Genomic DNA, 19,586 nt, shown 5'->3' with positions numbered 1-19,586 from the left:
TCATTCAGGCATAGTGAAGTTGCTATGTGTAGAATTTTCCTGACTTCGTTGATCGGAGCTGTGTCAGAGTAGTTTCTAGGACTCCAAAATGGATCAATAAAAAATTTCCACCACCCTAGTCGAGTTTTCTTGTCACGCTTCCAAAGTGGGGTGAGCACTAAAAAAAGAGAAGATACCTTGTTCTCCATCAAGCAAGGTTGAGCAGAATCTATAAGGAGTTATCTTCGAAGGTTCAATAACCTAACAATCCAAATCGAGAGTTTGGATGAAAATATAGCTTTTCATGTGCTATATCAAGGGCTCACACATGAAGGACTACTCGAGCATCTTTTATTGGATATGCTTGAAACATATGCAGAATTCATTGAGCGATGTCACAAGCAAGAAAAGATATTAGAAACAATAGAGTTACGAAAAAAGGAGCATCCTCCAACAGAAGCAAAGATGAATAAAGAGAAGTCCCAGCCAAGCAAGAATCTGATCATTGTCCCAATCAAACGTGGTCGACCAGACCATGCAAGATCAGTGGCAACACACACTCCATTAAGCGTCAGGATGTCAAAAATCTTGATGCAGGTTAAAGATCAAGGATTACTCAAATGGCTGAGCAAGCTCTATTCCTCTGACCAAGAACGTGATAAAAACAAATACTGTGATTTTCACAAAGATCATGGACATTAGACAAATGATTGCCGGCAATTGAAGGGGGAAATCGAGAAATTAATTTCTCAGGGACAATTAAAGAAGTATGTTCAAACAAACCAAAGAAGTCAACCGCAAACAGAAGGAAGTAGAAAAATATTAAGGTTGGACAGTAGGGAGAGGAACCAAAATTCTAACAAAAGTAGACCAAAAGATAAGGAGGACTACAGGAAATGATCACCAATATATACAGTGTTCAGTGGCCCAACAGAGGAATCAGCTAAACAAGCCAAGAGAAAGGCTCACTATATAAGAAATGCCAAACTCAAAAAGCCTGGGGCTAAAATCACATCAGAGCCAATCAATTTTTCGGACAAAGACATGCAAGGAGTAAAAATCTCCCATGATGATGCTCTAGTAATCAAAGTCATCCTAGTAGGAACAAAGGTCCACAGAGTTCTAGTAGACACTGGTTCCACAACGGAAATAATATCATTAGAAGCTTTTAAAAAGATGAAATTAGATGAAAGCATGCTCGTTCCATGTGGCGCACCTTTATGGATTCACAGGGTCTTCAACCCGAGCAAAAGGAACTATTAGACTAGATCTTCGCATTGGCGAATATCCTAGAGATAAAATTATCCAATCAAATTTCATGGTCGTCCGGGATTTGTCAGCCTATAATGTAATCTTAGGATGACCTACCCTTCGTGCTTTGGAAGCAATAGTTTCATCCCTACATATAAAGATGAAATTCTCAACCAAGAATAGGATAGGGGAATGTGGTGCTGACCATAAAGGAAGCCTACAGAGTTATGTCAACTACATGAGGAAGAAAGCAAAAACTAATTCGACCATATCAGTCCCGAGCCAATGGAAAAATTAGAAAGAATTTGCCTGAGTCCCGAGCAACTAAATCGAGGAATAATGATCGGAGCAGAACAAGAGGTAGAATTTAAAGTTAGACTAACCCAATTTTTGCAAGAGAATTCAGACGTCTTTGCCTAGTCGGAAGAAGAGATGCCCGATATCGACAGAAGAGTAGCCAAGCACAGGTTGAACATTGATCCTTAAGCCATTCCAGTTGTCCAAAAAAGAAGGAATTTTCCCCTTGAAAAACATTAGGCAATCCGAACAAAGGTACAGAAGCTAAAACAATCAGGATTTATTAAACCCATTGATCATCCAACTTGGCTGGCTAATGTGTTAATGGTAAAGAAAGCCAATGGAAAATGGAGGATGTGTACAGACTACACCGACCTCAATAAAGCAGGTGCAAAAGATTGCTATCCATTGCCAAGGATAGACCTCATCATTGATGCAACCACAGGACATGAGATGTTGAGTTTCATGGATGCCTACTCAAGGTATAATCAAATTCTAATGCATCCAGACGATGAAAAACATACAACATTCATGATCAACAGGGATAGTTAGTACTATAAGGTAATGTCTTTCAGGGTAAAAAATGCAGGAGCAACTTATCAGAGAGCAGTCAACAAAGTATTTGAACAGCAGATCAACAAAAACATGGAAGTCTATGTCGATGACATGCTAATCAAGAGTATAAATAGAACTAATCATCTTCAGGACCTTGCAGAAATATTCGATGTACTCTGAACATACAAATTGAAGCTTAATCCATAAAAGTGTGCTTTCAGAGTATCATCAGAAAAATTCCTAGGTATTATGGTGTCCCAAAGAGGAATTGAAGTAAATCCTGAAAAAATAAAAGCAATTCAGGAGATGAGGCCACCAAAAGCATCAAGGAGGTACAAAGCCTCACTGGTCGGGTAGCAGTGTTGAACAAGTTTATTGCTCGATCAGGTGAGAGATGCATGCCCTGCTTCAAAGCTTTGAAGAATATATCAAACCAGAAGGCTTAAATATGGAACGAAGAATGCCAGCAAGCTTTCGACCAACTAAAAGAGAAACTGTCCAATCCACCTCTGCTCGTCAGGCCGACCACATGGAAAGAACTACTCCTATATTTGGCAAAATCGCCAGTTGCGGTCAGTTTAGTGCTCATACAAGAAGAAGGTAAACAACAAAATCCTATCTATTATATAAGCCATGTGCTAATTGATGCAAAAACAAGATATCTAAAGGTGGACAAACAAGCTTTAGTTTGGTTGTAGCAGCACGAAAACTCAGACCATACTTCCAAATCCACATCTTTTTTTGGTTGGCCCCCCCCCCCCCAGCCCGGCGGCGGCCCGGGCCGCGGAGGGGGGGGGGGGGGGGGGGGGGGGGGGGGGGGGGGGGGGGAGGCCCCCCCCCCCCCCCCCCCCCCCCGTGCTGCGGGGCGGGCCGCCCCCCCCCCGTGGGGGGGGGGCCCCGGGGGGGGGGGGGTGTGGGGGTTTTTTTATCACAAGCTCCACAACACACAAAATGAAATTGCAATACAATTGAGAGATGAAGATCTTTAGCAAATCCGGAGAGCTTGAAGTTGCAACCGAACGAACCACCGATTGATGAGGTTGAGTCACACCTTGATGCTGTCTTTAAGGTAATTGATGCACCCTACTACCAAGGGTTCTTCGCACCACCACCTCCAAGATAAAGCAACCTCCAACTAGAAGATGAGGTAGTTCTTCTAGTCCCTTCAAGGAGCCAAAAGCTAGAGCACAACACTTAGACAACTCAAGAAAGAAATGAACTTTGTAAAACAAATAATGTGAGTGAGGAGTGTCACAATAGCACACAATATGCAAGGAAGGGTTGGGTTTATATAGGCCCAAACCACACCTCCTCACAAGGGGAGAATCAATTCTCCACTAATGGAGAATCAATGGTTTGTCCCTCCTCCACTAATGTGAATAAACCCCCTTGACCTAACCTCCCCACTACTTGGGGAAGTAACTCTCATATTCACTTCTTTGGAATGAATAGGCTTTAACCCATTCAAAGACCTTAACCCCCACTCATGGTAATAGCCATGAATGGTCATGAAGTTGAAATGAGAAATGAAGGTCAAGAGTTAGAATTTGAGTAATTCCACCATTCAAGTAAGCCCACCTCATCACCATGATCAAGACCTTTAAGACCCATGACCAATGTCATGAAGAGCCTCATAACCAAGGTCATGAAGGCCTCCTTTACTCATGGTGCCTCATTACCACCCTTACCTCAAGGGTCCCACACACAAACAAAACAATTAAATAAAAGAAATGCAAAAACTAATTTTGAAACTTAATATATAGATAATATAGATTTTAATAAAAAAAAAAAAACCCCAAAAAACAAAACACCAACAAACAAAAAAACGAAACCCCAACCCACCCCCCCCCCCCCCCATATTTTAATTAAGGCCGGCCCCCCCCACCCCACCCCCCCACAAACCCCCAAACCACCACAACCCACCACCAACCCCCAACCAAACCCCCCCACCCCCCCCCCCCCCCCCCCCCCCCCCCCCCCCCCACCCACCCCCCCCCCCCCCCCCCCCCCCCCCCCCCCCCCCCCCCCCCCCCCCCCCCCCCCCCAAATAACAATAAACCCCAATTTCAAACTACTACTTAGGAAAGGAAAACGACCCGCCACCGGCCCCGCGGAGGGGGAAAAAGAGCCCCCCCCCCCCCCCCCCCCCCCCCACGTTCCGTTGGGGTATGTGAATCTCCATTCACCCATTCTCTTCTTTCAAATTTGGTTTGGTATTGGATCTATCTCCATCATGTTGGGGTAACCTAATTGTGATTGGTTGTATCCCCTTTTCAATGTTCTTGAAAGGATCCTGTCCGAAAACGAATCCTTGCATTTGAATAAATGATGGATCTAATCAAGGGAGATGATTTGGGTGCACGGGAAGCCTAAAACCACTGATGAAGGCATCTTCGTATACAACAAATTCCCTTAGAGGAGGTCGGTGAGCTCGTTCGTGATCGACGGGTACTCATATCCCGAACTCATCAGGAATGGCGTATCGAGCACAAATTTAGCTCTAAATCTTCCTCATTTAACTCTAAAGGAAAAACCTTGGGCCTGAAGTGCTGGGGTCAAAATCTATATGGTCGGGAGTACAAGGTCTACACCGTTCCTTATGAAGCTCGGATGGGGAAAGGCTATCTACCCACCTTTTTCTGTTTACCCTAAACCGAGAACGAATACTCAAGGTCTTAATTTCTTCATCACTCAACAGATTTGGGCGGGGTCTAGGGGCCAGTCCCGGATTCACTGAAGTATCACTCTTAGAATCACTATAACCAGAAGAAATTTCAGAGTTTGTCCTATCACTATCAGAGGGAGGTCGCCTAAGAGAGGATGGCCTAGGAGGTTTGGATGCTACTGATTTCACACCCATGGCCAAGGAATATGTAAAGCAAGCTACAAAGAAAAGAAAAAAAGAAGAAAAAAAAACATAAATGATTCCCAAATACCGTGCAAATGCAGAAACAGAGACCACATAAATTATCGCAAGAAAAGAAAAGAGAACTTACTTGCGAATAGAGCTGGTAGAGGAAGCAATAGAGGAGTGATGAGCAAGAAGGTTTTTCTACAACTGAGGTTTCTTCACAAAAGCAAAAATGTAGGAAGCAAAAGTAGAAGGAAATGAAAGAGATTGGGGGGGTTTTATACCTTTTTAAGAAATTTGGATCTAACATCCCCAAAAGCTTCTTCATCTAAGGGTCCTGATAGTTTGATGGTTAAAATTCATAAAAGATTATAATTCAAGAGATCATATGAAAGGCATTTGAACGGCCAGGATTCAAGACCTTTGAGATTCAAAAAGTCATGATGTCACAATGTAAAGAAAGGCCATGTCACACCCCACCCAGCCGGATCCGGTCATACCCGAATGCCCGTGGGGGTGATACACCGCAAGATCTAGGTTCAGTGACAAATCCATACAAAACATGATATAGCATAATTAAATGGACAAGAATAAATCAAGTTTATCATACTAAGTTATCAAAACCGAAATAATGGTTACAGTCATCCATTACTTCAAAATAAAAGGTATAACATCAGAGTTTTGAAAAGAAAAGAGAGTAGTTTTATTCGCAGCGGAAAAATAAACTAAACTAGTTCTCTAATGGAATCCCACCCAAAAGAATAGTCTTGATACTGGCATGAAGCTCCATGTGCGTCAACTTCTTCTTCGGTCACTCCTTCAAGAAGATATACTAGCAACGAATCCTCCATTTGGAAGAAGTCCTCATAACCTGCAGCATAATCTAATAGAAAAAAAAACATATAAAAGGAATGAGTTCAACAGAACTCAGTGAGGTCAACTCAACATCATATCACACATTCATTCTCAAGATTCCACACCACACATAAAACATGAATATCAACAATGTAATTAATGACAATGATATGATATGTGAATGATTATGCTCCTAACTCTATTATGAAGTCTCTATGGTAGACACGCATTAAGTCATACACCAATCTTCTTTGGGCGGTCTCATCACTCTTCCCTCACGGCTCGATGCACGTCCGTTGGGTTCTCCGCGGTTGTTGTGTAAAGTCCCGTCAAGCCATGGTTGGGGATTAGGTCACCACTCTCTCACATCACCATTGGTATAAGATCCGGCGCGTGTCAAGGATAATCTTAGGCCCAATGCAAAGTCATATGGTCTCGTACTACATATGGTCCGGATATTTCCCCTCACGCCTAGTGCTCGTTGGTTCAATACCTTCCCACCTATGAATGGAATCCTCAATGGAGGCATCTGTTGGACCCCATTCATTAACCCAGTGGTCATCCACATATAATGGACAGGATGATCTCCATGTCCTCTCACGGGTCATTTCACCGGTCTTGAGCGTCCATGAGCCCTTATCTATTATATGCAACCCTACCTCTCTATGATGATAGTGGGCCCGCTTGACATACAGACCCACCACTAACATCACGGGTTAACCGGCTTCAATACCCCCGCCGAAAGGGTAGTAGTACTCATGAGGTCACCTAACCAAACACTTCTAGACATGCCCTAAATATGTAAATCGCAATCGGGAAAGAGCCAAGGACACCATAGGAATGCGTCCCATACCGCCTCCTTTGGTATCCTATGGCAGAAATGCCAAAAAAGCATTCCCCATTCCCAACCACAATATAAGCAATCATATAATATCACTAGGGCAATGGGTGAACCCACAACCCTAGTAGAAAATACAAGATAGAAGAAATAATAATATTTCTCCTCTCATACAATCACATTCCATTTCATAACAACAATAATAGATTTCAAAGCAAGGAGCAACATCAGAAGTAATAATAAACATAAATCATAGCAATTCATATTTAACAAAAGACATAAAATAACCACAAGATAATACTAAAGCAATACAAGATATCAATAATGAAAAGTAACTGATATCATTACACATGTAATATAAAGTTAAGTATATTCCTCACCTTTTATTTTGTTCTTCCTCCAAATCCAAGAATCTACTCCCACAAATTAGTGATTAAAGATATATTAACCTATTCATGCAAAAGAAATAATTATCACAAATTAGAGCCAATTTGGGTTTCAAATGATATCTTAAAATCTTCCCACAAAAACCCAAATCTGAAAATTAGGTTAAAAATGGTAGTTCTCAACCTCACTAGTGAATGGTCATTAATTTGCCACCAACTCGAAGTTTATAATGAAACAAAACTTTGGAAAAATCTAATTGGAAACAAAAGGATCCTACGGGTACCTTCAATTTTATTAAATTTGACCAAAATCAAAATGCCCCAAATTTGGCTCTCATAAATCACCCGTGGGTGACCTAGAGAATCAAAATTCTAAAATCTTTTGCAAGAGAATAAAACATTACTCCCAAATTCAAGGGAAACATTAATATAAGAAAATATAAGCATCTAGAGCACCTATCATTATTTCCTTTCACAGATCCCTCAATAGAAGAGAAAAGATATCACTCCCACAAACTAGGAAGGGACATTAATACAATAAAGGAAAGCAACAAAGATACCTAACGACCTTCCCTTTCAAGATTCCTCAAAAAGAAAGGAGAGAAAATACTCACAAAATTGTGAGTAAGAGAAGCATTAAAGAAAATTAACCTTTCGTAATGATTTTGCGAAGATTCGGATCACAGACACCTTCGGAAGAATGGAAATCGCTCCTCTCTCTCGTTTCTCCTTTTCTCCAAAGCCTCCGTCTCTTTCTAGCCTCCAAAAATGCGTTTACGGATGAGATAAAACATAAATAGGGTTTTAAAATCCGAATTTCCAATTTTGCCCCTAAATAGAAAATAGGGTGGGGGTTGGTTCACCTAAACGGCTCAAACTTCTGGCTCATGGTTGGACCCCCAAACGAACTCCGATTTTGATGATTTTTGGCTCGTTGGAAAGGTCTTTCGACGATCTTTGATTTGATATCTTATTTATGTCAATCGGATTCTCCATCACTGATCTACAGATATTCCAAAATTACCCTTTTTACACTATCGAGACTAAACTTCTCTCTTCACTTAAACTCTAGGAGAGTTTTTGAGTCATTATAAGGGTCATTTACCAACATTTGTTTAATTTCCAATCCTTCAGGCTCGAATTGAATGGTCCACAATTGTCGCCGAATCAAGGCCCAGGTTCTCGGTCTTAAAACCACGGGTTAAAGGGGTAGAAATCCGGGGATTTCCCACCCCCAACGCCAAAAAAAAGAATTTTTTAAAAAACACCCGCAACCATTTCAGCCCATTTGCTGTGCAACATCTTCCTAGATGGCGTCCGCCAAACTAAGGTGACGTCAACCAAATTAACAAACTTCATCAACAAGTTCAACTATTCGACCCAAAGAATCTGGTATTATCGGACACGAAGTCTATAAGCCCGAACATCAAGCAGCACGGACTTAAGACTAGGGGGCTTATGATTAAGAAAATATAAATGGACCGAACTCGTCTGGTTATGGTCGGTTCCAAACTGGTTCATATAGTACGCTGGCAATGTTTATCCGATAAAGGACTCCTTATCAAAAAAGAGGTTAATTCTAACTTTAATTAGTCGAAGATAGACTCAGCAACTAGAGTCTACACGGGAGTCTAAGTAAGGTTTTAGTTTAAGACGAACTCGAACACTAGGAAACCTAGAAAACCTTATAAAAAGGCAGGGCAGCAAAAGAGAGAGGTACGCTGGGTAGAGATACTACTATTACTATTTTTAGTATTTGTTGCATTCCTGTTGATTAAGGTGAATTCGTCTAACTTGATCATCGGAGGTGCAACTCGACCACCCCAGTCGAGCACATTCTTACAGGTACATCCAGTTGATTGGACGAGCAGGATTAAGCAACAACAGTGCCAAAATCACCTTTTAACGTCATCGTGATTAATCTTCTCTCTTCTCTTAAACTCTATGAGAGTTGTCAAGTCATCACAAGGGTCATTCACCAACATTGGATCTATTTCCGAACTATCGGGCACGACTCGAATGGTCCGCAGTTGTCACAACTTGAAGCCCGGGTTTGTAGTCCTGAAGTCATGGGTTAACGAGTTAGAAATCTGGGGGATTTCACATTCCTACCCCCTTAAAATAAATTTCGTCCTCGAAATTGACGAACCTAAGGCACCAAAGAGGACAGGATACGTCGCTCGCATTTCATCTTCTTTTTCCCATAAGGCTTCTTCTACTGTGTGATTCTTCCACTTAATCTTTACCTATGGAATGGTTCAATTTCGGAGTTGCTTGTCCTTTCGGTCCAATATCTCAACAACCACTTCTTCATAAGACAAATCCGCACTCAATCCTTCATGTTCTTGTGGTAGTAGGTGTTCCGAGTTCTCTATGCATTGACAAAGCATAGAAACGTGGAACACACTATGTACACCTGCCAAAAATGTCAGAAGTGCCAACCGATATGTAATTGTACTTATGTGGGAGGTGACTTGGTGTCTTGGAGGAGCAAAAAACAGGTTGTAGTGGCTCACTCAAGTGCTAAAGTAGAGTTTAGAGCCTTAGCTCAAGGTATTTGTGAAGTTTAATGGTTGAAGGGTCTTCTTCAAGAACTTGGAGTAGATCTAGAAGGACCTATAAGGCTATATTCTGAGTAGTCATTAGCATCGTCCATAATCCAGTTCAGCATGATAGGACCAAACATATGGAAATTGATAGACATTTTAGTAAAGAAAATGTTGAGGCTGGTCTAGTTCATATTTCTTTTGTTTCGTCTAATAACCAACGTGTTGATATATTGACAAAAAGTTCGAGTGTCAAGTTATTTAGTAGTATTGTTAGCAAGTTGAGCATGATAGATATCTATGCACGAACTTGGGGGAGAGTATTGTAAGTCATAAATTGAGTTCAGTTAGGAGCTTGAGTCTAGTTGGGAGTTTGATCTATTAGAGAGTTCTTATTGTTTATGTTTTTTAGTCCTACATCGAGGAACATTGTACTTGCTCATTCATAACTATTTTTATAAATAAAGCCCTACTATGTCACACAGGACATAAGTTAGGATTCTCTCAACATTTCAACACTTCCTTTCCATGGTCATCTATTTTCATGCAATGGTCTGATCTTTTCTACTTTATAGTTAGTTGGTGGATCTTTGTAATATCAAGCTTCATTATACATTTTCTTCTCTCTTGTAATCTTTGTAACATCAAGCTTCATTATGTTATTAAAAAAAATTAAAAATAAATAAAAATAAAAAATAAAAAAGAGAGCTTCATTTTATGTTTTTTTCTCTCTTTTTCAGTAAAAGCTTAAATTATGTGGAAGGTTTGAGCCAGGTTTAGCTAATGTATGAATGGGATGTTGGACACATACAACCCAACTTTGGCCTTTTAAATTGGGTCATTTGCAAGGTTTTCAAATTCGCATCAGATTGAGGCCCTCAATAGCCGGAGTTATTCCTTAGATTGGATATGAGATTTTGAGACTTAGGATTCGCTTTGAGTCTGTGTTTTTACTTTTACCAATAGGTCCAATAACTCATATGCAGATTTTATTGCTCGTGGGGCTAGAACATTTAATATATTTAGAATCTGGTGGAACTACCTCCCACACTTTATGTTATAGAACTCTTTTATTGCCTCCATAGATTTTCACCAGGGGACTTTTGGACCAAAAAAAAAAAAAAAACAAAGTTGGCATTAGATCAGACGTCTTGGTAGTTGGTATCTGGGTCTTATGTCAATGGAGATTATTTCCTATCTTTATCTTTTCAACAACAAAGTGTGTGGAGAAAAATAAATATGTGAGATAATTATTGATTCTTCTTTATGTTGTAATGAAATTATATATTAGCCACTGTAAAGTTGGTGGAGTGAAAATGACTCATACAGCGTATGTAATATCCCATCCCCTAATATATAAAATTATGCTGCTTAAAAATATATATTATATATTAAATCCTGTACTTTAAAAAATCACTATTGCCCTCCTCATTATTAGCAATGTTTGATGACTGTTTGGTGTTAATTAATAAAGTTTATTTTATCCTGACTAAATGAGACATGCTAAACTATCATTTTGCTAAACATGGACAAACTATCAACTCCATTGCCAACTTCAATTTTGGGTGAAATTGCGAATGTGTTGTTTTTGGCCTACTAGGGTTTAAAAAATAAATTAAGAAAATTTTAGTACTAACCGCCATTCAAGATTATTTTTCATATTTTAAAAAATTAAAAATACCACATTATTAATTAACAAATGCTCTTAACAACAAGGGGACAATATGCCCACTATTTATTTTTTAATGAAACAGACACAGTTCAACTGTCACGTTTGACCATTAAAGAAAACCGTCCCCATGCACATTCAATGCATTCGAAAATCAGAATCATCATCATGCATTCACACGAAACGACCCAACATTTCATTTTCCAATTTTTACAGCAATTGACAAATTGCTTGACCCAATCCCTCCAATGTCCTTCGGATCGATTCAAAGGTAGCAGCCCACAATGGACCAAGAACGATCCACCACATCCACGTCTGAAATTGAAACTTCAGAAGAACCGCACGCCTATAAATACTTGTAATCTCTCATCAGATCAAATCGCATAAGCTATCTAAAGCATCGAGTGCTTTCACTGAATTCATACCTACTAGAAGAAGCCAAGAACTAGAGATCATAACAATGGCGGATGAGGTTGTTCTCCTGAGTTTCTGGCTCAGCCCTTTTGGGATGAGGATCAAAATCGCCTTGGCCGAGAAAGGAATCAAGTATGAGTACAAGGAAGAGAACCTGCAAGACAAGTCTCCTCTGCTTCTGAAGATGAACCCGATTCACAAGAAGATTCCTGTTTTGATTCATAACGACAAACCCATCTGTGAGTCTCTCGTCATTGTTCAATACATTGATGAGGTTTGGAAGGAATCGTCCCCGTTGCTGCCCTCTGATCCTTATCTCCGATCTCAGGCCAAGTTTTGGGCTGATTTCATCGACAAGAAGGTAAGATATATATCTCTGATTACCACTTAATATTTAAGAGATCGATCTTCATGTCTGTATACACCACCCATGTTATCTTTTTGATTGAGATGATTGGTCTTGCAGATATTTGAGTCTGGAAGGAAGACATGCATGTCAAAAGGAGAAGACAATGAAACTGCAAAGAAGGAACTGATTGAGTCTTTGAAAGTGTTGGAAGGAGAGCTTGGAGAGAAGTCTTATTTTGGAGGAGACGAGTTTGGTTTTGTGGATTTGAGTCTGATTCCTTTCTACACTTGGTTTTACGCTTATGAAAAGTTTGGGGACCTGAGCATGGAAGCTGAGTGTCCAAAGCTTATTGCTTGGGCTGAGAGGTGCCTGGAGAAGGAGAGTGTGTCCGACTCCCTAGTTGACCAACAAAAGGTCTTCCACTTCTTTGGGCAGATGAGGAAGATGTATGGAATTGATCAATAGATTGGGGGAATAAAAAAGGAGAATGGGAGAATAAAAACAAGTAAATAAAATCTGCTACCACTTGGAGCAGGAACTATGTATGAAGGGTGCTTCCCTTTGGTTTTGTTTTACTAGATTATAGGTTGTGATTTTTTGTACTTTAATTATATTTGAATGGTTTTTAATGATTTTAATTCGTTTCAATATCAATTGGGCTATACATACATTGTGATTATAAGGACAATGAAGATTGTAGTTATTGAATTTCTAAAACGCAACGTGTATCCTTTATTTACTTGCTTAGGATTCGTACAACCACACAGAGTTATTGATGTTTTAAACTTCAAAAGCAGCCACAAAATGAACAAAAGAAGAAGAGGTAAAGAAATCAACTTCAGATAAGGTCATGCCTCATTTGGAACTAGTTACATGTAGAATACAACAACAACAACAACAATAAGCCTTTTCCCAACTAAATGGGGTCGGCTACATGGATTCTTGCCCTCCAATCGGTTCTGTTCAAGGCCATGCTAGATACAAGGCCTAAGCTATACATATCCTTTCTCACCACTTCTCCTAAGGTTATCTTAGGTCTACCCCTAGCTCTTCTAATTCCTTCAATATGAATTATATCACTTCTCCGAACAGGAGCATTTATAGGTCTCCGTTGAACGTGGCCGTGCCACCTCAAACGACTTTCTCTAAGCTTATCACTTATGGGAGCAACTCCCAGACCAACTCTAATATGATCGTTTCTTATCTTATCCATCCTAGTTTTGCCACTCATCCATCTTAGCATCCTCATTTCTGCTACACCGAGTTTATCTATATGATTCTTTTAACAGCCCAACACTCGCACCGTACATCATAGCTGGTCGGACAACGGTCCTATAAAATTTTCCTTTAAGCTTTAATGGAATACGCCGATCACATAAGACCCCGGATGCACCTCTCCACTTCATCCACCCTATTTTAATTCTTTGGGAAACCTCATCTTCTAAATCACCTCTTTTACTTATTATTGAACCTAGGTACCTAAAACAATCACTCGAGGAATCTCTTTATCGTCAAGTATCACCACTTCATCATCCCACCGATCATGACTAAAGTTACAAACTAGGTATTCTGTCTTCGATCTACTAAGTTTAAAGCCTTTTGATTCCAAAGCTACTCTCCATGATTCTAATTTGGTATTAATCCCCACTTGGGTCTCATCAATCAACACAATATCATCCGCAAAAAGCATACACCAGGGACCTCATCTTGAATGTCTTTGGTTAATTCATCCATTACCAAGTGCAAATAGATATGGGCTTAAAGTTGACCCTTGATGTAGCCCAACTGTTATCGGGAGTTCATTACTTTGTCCCCCCACTGTTCTAACACTAGTCACCGAACCATCATACATATCCTTAACTATATCTACATATTTACTTGCAACACTTCTTTTCTCTAGTACTTGCCAAATTAACGCTCTAGGGACTCTATCATAAGCTTTTTCTAGGTCAATAAATACCATATGAAGGTCTTTCCTACATTCTCTATACCTTTCCATAAGTTTCCTAATTAAGTAAATAGCCTCCGTTGTAGATCTTCCCGGCATAAACCCAAATTGGTTCTCCGTAACTGTAGTTAAGTGTCTCAACCGGGTTTCAATTATTCTCTCCCATAATTTCATCGTATGGCTCATCAATTTAATGCCTCTATAGTTATTACAACTTTGAATATCTCATTTATTTTTGTAAATTGGAACCACAACACTTCTCCTCCAATCATCTGGCATTTTCCCTGTGCTCATAATCTTATTAAACAACTTAGTCAACCAAACTAGTCCATGGGTTCCTAAGCTCTTCCATACTTCAATTGGAATTTCATCAGGACCTTGTGTCTTGCCGAGTTTCATCCTCCTTAAAGCTTCTTTTACTTCGGACATCGAAATTCTACGTATATAAGTTCGGACACCAAGCCTTGGTGAAAAGTGTAATCGTCCAAACATAAGTGCTTGAAGAATGCTCATTTAGTAAACTAGAGAAATAGGTTTCCCATCTTTTCTTAATATCCTCCTCACAAACTAATACTTTATCATCTCCATTTTTAATACATCTAACATGGTCAAGATCTCTACTCTTCCTATCCCTCATCTTAGCTATCTTATAAATATATTTTTCCCATTCCTTTGTGCCCAACTTATTGTATAACTCTTCATACTTCCTTTCCCTTGCTTTTCCCGCAATTTTCTTAGCTTCATTTCTATCTAACCTATACCTTTGAAGATCCTCAACATCCTTAGTTCTTTGCCATGTCTTAAAACTAGCTTTTTTATTCCTAATGGCAGCTTGAACCTCACTATCCCACCACCACGTCTCTCTATAAGAATGGATCTTTCCTTTTGATTCACCTAGAACATCTTTAGCCACTTTCTTAATACACATAGCCATCTCATTCCACATTGCATTGGTATCCCTTTAAAATCCCATTTTCCTTGTTTGACTACTTCATTAATGAAGGATTTAGAATAGACAGCTTTAAAATTATATTTGGTGCAAATTTAAAGAATAGGTGAAGGTTGAAGATCCAAAGCAAATTATCAGATCTAATGGTAGCAATCCTATGGTGAAGCTTCACCATGTTTTACAGAAATGTAACTATTATTGAGCTATAAGGGAAAAGAGATCAAGAGAGAAAAGGGCAACTTCTACACAACCAAAATCCAATGGGCAATATTTTTTTTATACAGTTTTACCTTCAACGAAATCTTGCTGAGAGGCTATTTTGATATCTTGACCTGAAGCTATAATTATAGTCCCCTGACCACTACACCAAGACCCACCCCTTAAAAGTGGAAAAACTAACAACCTTTATCCTTTATACCGACAAAACAATAATCAATAGGAGAAACAACCCTTCGTATGTTATGCCTACTCCATAAGGTGGTTAAATCCTATAGAGCCAAGGTCAGAGTCAACGTTAGGTTAGGGTATTTAGAGTAAAGGTCAAGGTTTAACCTCACCCTATTAGAGGTTGTTTTTGGTAGCGAAATATAAAAAAATAAAAAAAGAAGGGATGAGAGAGTTAAAAGTGTGCGACCATCTAAATTGGGGTGTGAGGACAAAAAAAGAAAAGGAATGTAACTTGAAAGAAAAAAATATATATGTGGACCCCACAAATTCTTTAAGCTTTCACACATCATTCAATAGGCACCTTACTTTTTTGTTATGGTAACTAGGATTTCATTCCAAGGAATAATGGGAGTATCACACGACCCTATTTAAACAAAATCCTTAGAGCCACAATGTGAAAATCTGTCAAATCGTCCTACTAGCGACTTGGACAAGGCTTTCCTAGCCAAGTGGTCAACTACATTGTTACCAACCCTAGAACACAAAGTGGAATTCTTCTACTTTTCTTCATTGATCTTTTATACAGATGGAAAGAAATGAATTGAACATCAGTGTTTGTCCCAACAATGTGCCAATGGAGAAGAGGTTTGCTTCAATTTCTTTCGGTAGCTCCATTCCATTTTTTTTCAACTTTATGGTTGGTTGATGGAAAGCTTTAGTATTCTTATTTCTTTAAAGTCTTCAATCATGCGTAAGGGTTGTGCCAAATTTAGCTAATGTATGAATGGGTCAATGTTGGACAACGACAATTCAAACTTCGCATCAGGTCAGACTTGGTCTCTTGGTCTTATGTGAATGGAGATAAATTTTCTATCTTTATTCTGGTCTTATTTTAAATGATAAAGTGGGGGGAGAAGAAAAATAAATATATGGATGACTATTGATGCCTCCTTATATCATAATGGAATTATATGTTCGAGCCTGTGTTGTATAATACTACTGTTGCCCCCCCTTACTTCAAGTGGTGTTAAGTAATTGTCAAGTGTTCGTTTATAAATACCATTTTATCTTTCTTTAAATTTTATTTTGCACTTCATTAAAATGGGACATGTAAATTTATTACTTTTGAAGGGTGTCAATCATATATCAAAAACATATATCAAAACCAAACGTATAAAATCTTTCGTACTAAACCATTTAAAATAAAACAGTACAATACGGTTTTAAAAATTAATTTATAATTCGGTATGGTAGTGTATCGGTTTCCAGCGCCATACAAATTGTATATACCATACAATGTTATACTCCTTTTTTGTATCATTGTCATACTATTTATATACCAAAATTGTACCATACCGTTTCCATACCAATGCCTATTCAAAAATGGTGAAGTATGGTTTCACTTTTAGGTGCCAAGTTTTTGTACCGTATCGATACTATACTGAGTTACCAATATCGTACCATTTTACCCCTTACCACTTTTCCCTCATTGCTCAATCATGGTCGAAATATGAACCCTGGTGTCGACTTCAATTTGGGGGAGAATCGCAAGAACTAATATATATACCAAGGATAAAAAAAGTAATTTAACTAAAGCTAAGTCATTACTAACCACCACTCAAGGTTATTTTTGGGTACAGGGTCATTAAGTAAATTCAACAAGTGCAAAGAATAAGATAATAATTTAGATTGCTAAGGGGGCAGTAGTAATTACCCCTAAATATTGTCATTATAGAGGGGAAATGACTTCAAAGATAAGAATCATGAGACACAATTCAACTGTCGCCGCATTCCATGGATACAAAGACCAGAAACTTCATTCATTCACACGAAATGGCTCAAGATTTCATTTTCCCTTTTTTGACCAGAATTGACGACATGCTTGACCCAATCCCAACAGAGTTTCTTTCCGCTCTATTCAGAGGTAGCAGCCTACAATGGACCAAGAAAGATTGATGAAGTACCTAAGCTCTTTGAAACTTCAGAAGAACAGCCTATAAATACTTGCAATCTCTCATCAGATCAAATTACATAGCGAATTCATACCTGCTAGAAGAAGCTACGTACTAGAGATCATAACAATGGCGGATGAGGTTGTTCTCTTGAGTTTCTGGCTCAGCCCTTTTGGGATGAGGATCAAAATCGCCTTGGCCGAGAAAGGAATCAAGTACGAGTACAAGGAAGAGAACCTGCAAGATAAGTCTCCTCTGCTCCTGAAGATGAACCCAATTCACAAGAAGATTCCTGTTTTGATTCATAACGACAAACCCATCTGTGAATCCCTCGTCATTGTTCAATATATTGATGAGGTTTGGAAGGAAACATGTCCATTGCTGCCTTCTGATCCTTATCTCCGATCTCAAGCCAAGTTTTGGGCTGATTTCATCGACAAGAAGGTAAGCTCGATATATATATCTCTCATTACCACTTGATATTTCATATCTGTATATACCATCCATGTATTCTTTTGATTGAGATGATCGGTCTTGCAGATATTTGAGTCTGGAAGGAAGACATGCATGTCAAAAGGAGAAGACAATGAAGCTGTAAAGAAGGAACTGATTGAGTCTTTGAAAGTGTTGGAAGGAGAGCTTGGAGAGAAGCCTTATTTTGGAGGAGACAAGTTTGGTTTTGTGGATTTGTGTCTTATTCCTTTCTACACTTGGTTTTACGCTTATGAAAAATTTGGGGACTTGAGCATGGAAGCTGAGTGTCCAAAGCTTATTGCTTGGGCTGAGAGGTGCAAGGAGAAGGAGAGCGTATCCAACTCCCTAGCTGACCAACACAAGGTCTTCCACTTCTTTGGGCAGATGAGGAAGATGTATGGAATTGATCAGTAGATTGGGAAAAAAAGAAAGAAATAGGAGAATTAGAGAATAAAAAAATAAAGTCAGCTACCACATGGAGCAGGCAGTATCTATCAACTATCAAGGGTGGGTGCTTCCCTTTGATTTTGTTTTGCTAGAATATAGGAGAGAGTTTGTGATTTTTATGCTAGTTGTGTTTTTTGTAATTTAATCATGTTTGAATGGATTATAATGATATTAATTTGTTTTAACATCAGTTAGACTATGTATACATTGTGGTTATAAGGACACTAGAGATTATAGTCGCTGAATTTCTAATATGCTATGTGTTGCAATATAAGGGTTGTGCGGTGAGAAAGAACTCATAATTTTGAAAAAAGTTAAGTCTATGTTGTTTGAAGTTATAGGAACTGATTACACGTAGATGGAAGAATAGGTCAGGTTTGAAGATCCAAAGCAAATTATCCTACCTAATGGTGGCAACCCTATGGTCATGAAGCTTCACCATTTTGAAAAGAAATACCAATACCATTGGGATATAAGGGAAAAGAGATCAGGAAAGAAAAAGGAAAAAAAAAAACACTCGCAACTTATGCACAACCAATTCAAGTTCAAGTGGCATTCTTTCTACACAGTTTTACTCAATCAAATTTTTGTAAGGTTGTTTGATATTTTTACCTCAAATCATAACTATGGTCCACTGACCCATCAGGACCATTACAAGTGGAAAAACTCACAAAATCTATCTTTTTTACCAGCAAAATAAAAATCAATAGGAGAAACCCTTTAGACATTCTATCTACTCCAGAAGATGGCAAAAATCCTATAGGGCTAAGGTTAAAATATTTACCCTAAACTGATCCTATGAGAGGTTTTTTTTTTTTTTTCTTTTGAAGGAGCAAAATAGATCCTGGATGAGAGAGTTTTTTTTTTTTTTTTTTTTTAGGAAAAAATAAAAAGGGATGAGATAATTAAAAATGTATGACCCATGTAAAGTGGGGTGTTGGGACAAAAAATAAAAGGAAGGTAACTTGAGGGAAAAAGAAAATATATGAGCCCCACAAATTCAGTTTAAGTTTTTCATAATGCACCATCCAAAATTTTAAGACCTTTTCTTAGCCACAAGGTGAGAAAAAGTGGGTGCCACTTTATTAGAATTACTCTTTTTTTTTTTTTTTTTTTTTTTTTCCTGGTAACCAGGATTTCGTTCCAAGGAATAATGGGAGTATCACATGGCCCTAGTTACACATCAATCGTAAAGCCGCAATGTGAAATTTGGCCAAATAGTCCTACTAGAGACGGACGAGACTTTCCTAGCCAGGTGATTAGCTACATTGTTACCAACCCGGAAACACAAAGTGGAATTCTTGTACTTTCTTCATCGATCTTTTACACAGATGGGATAAATGAATTGGATATCGATGTTTTTCCCAACAATGTTCTAATGGAGAAGAGTTTTGCTTCCATCTTTTTCAGTAGCTCATTTCCATTTTCTATGTGCTTTC

At 38.8% G+C, this 19,586-nt stretch overlaps 2 protein-coding genes across 2 annotated transcripts; both read left to right on the top strand.

The window, feature by feature from the left end:
- Nucleotides 1-11,604: 11,604 nt before the first annotated feature.
- On the top strand, nt 11,605-12,676 carry LOC149012608 (putative glutathione S-transferase). Its single transcript, XM_089158342.1, has 2 exons — nt 11,605-12,002; nt 12,108-12,676. The coding sequence occupies exons 1-2, from the start codon at nt 11,688-11,690 to the stop codon at nt 12,453-12,455; spliced, it is 663 nt and encodes a 220-aa protein (XP_089014468.1). The 5' UTR covers nt 11,605-11,687; the 3' UTR covers nt 12,456-12,676.
- A 4,640-nt stretch (nt 12,677-17,316) lies between these two features.
- LOC149012607 (putative glutathione S-transferase) lies at nt 17,317-18,302 on the top strand. Its single transcript, XM_089158524.1, has 2 exons — nt 17,317-17,670; nt 17,767-18,302. The coding sequence occupies exons 1-2, from the start codon at nt 17,356-17,358 to the stop codon at nt 18,112-18,114; spliced, it is 663 nt and encodes a 220-aa protein (XP_089014650.1). The 5' UTR covers nt 17,317-17,355; the 3' UTR covers nt 18,115-18,302.
- Nucleotides 18,303-19,586: the final 1,284 nt, after the last annotated feature.

Source organism: Hakea prostrata, chromosome 6 (genome assembly GCF_041222555.1).
Source record: "Hakea prostrata isolate BN-2017 chromosome 6, UWA_Hpros_2, whole genome shotgun sequence".
Taxonomy (NCBI): Eukaryota; Viridiplantae; Streptophyta; class Magnoliopsida; order Proteales; family Proteaceae; genus Hakea; species Hakea prostrata.
The sequence above is the reverse complement of the archived record's forward strand: the minus strand, read 5'-3'. Positions and strand labels throughout refer to the sequence as shown.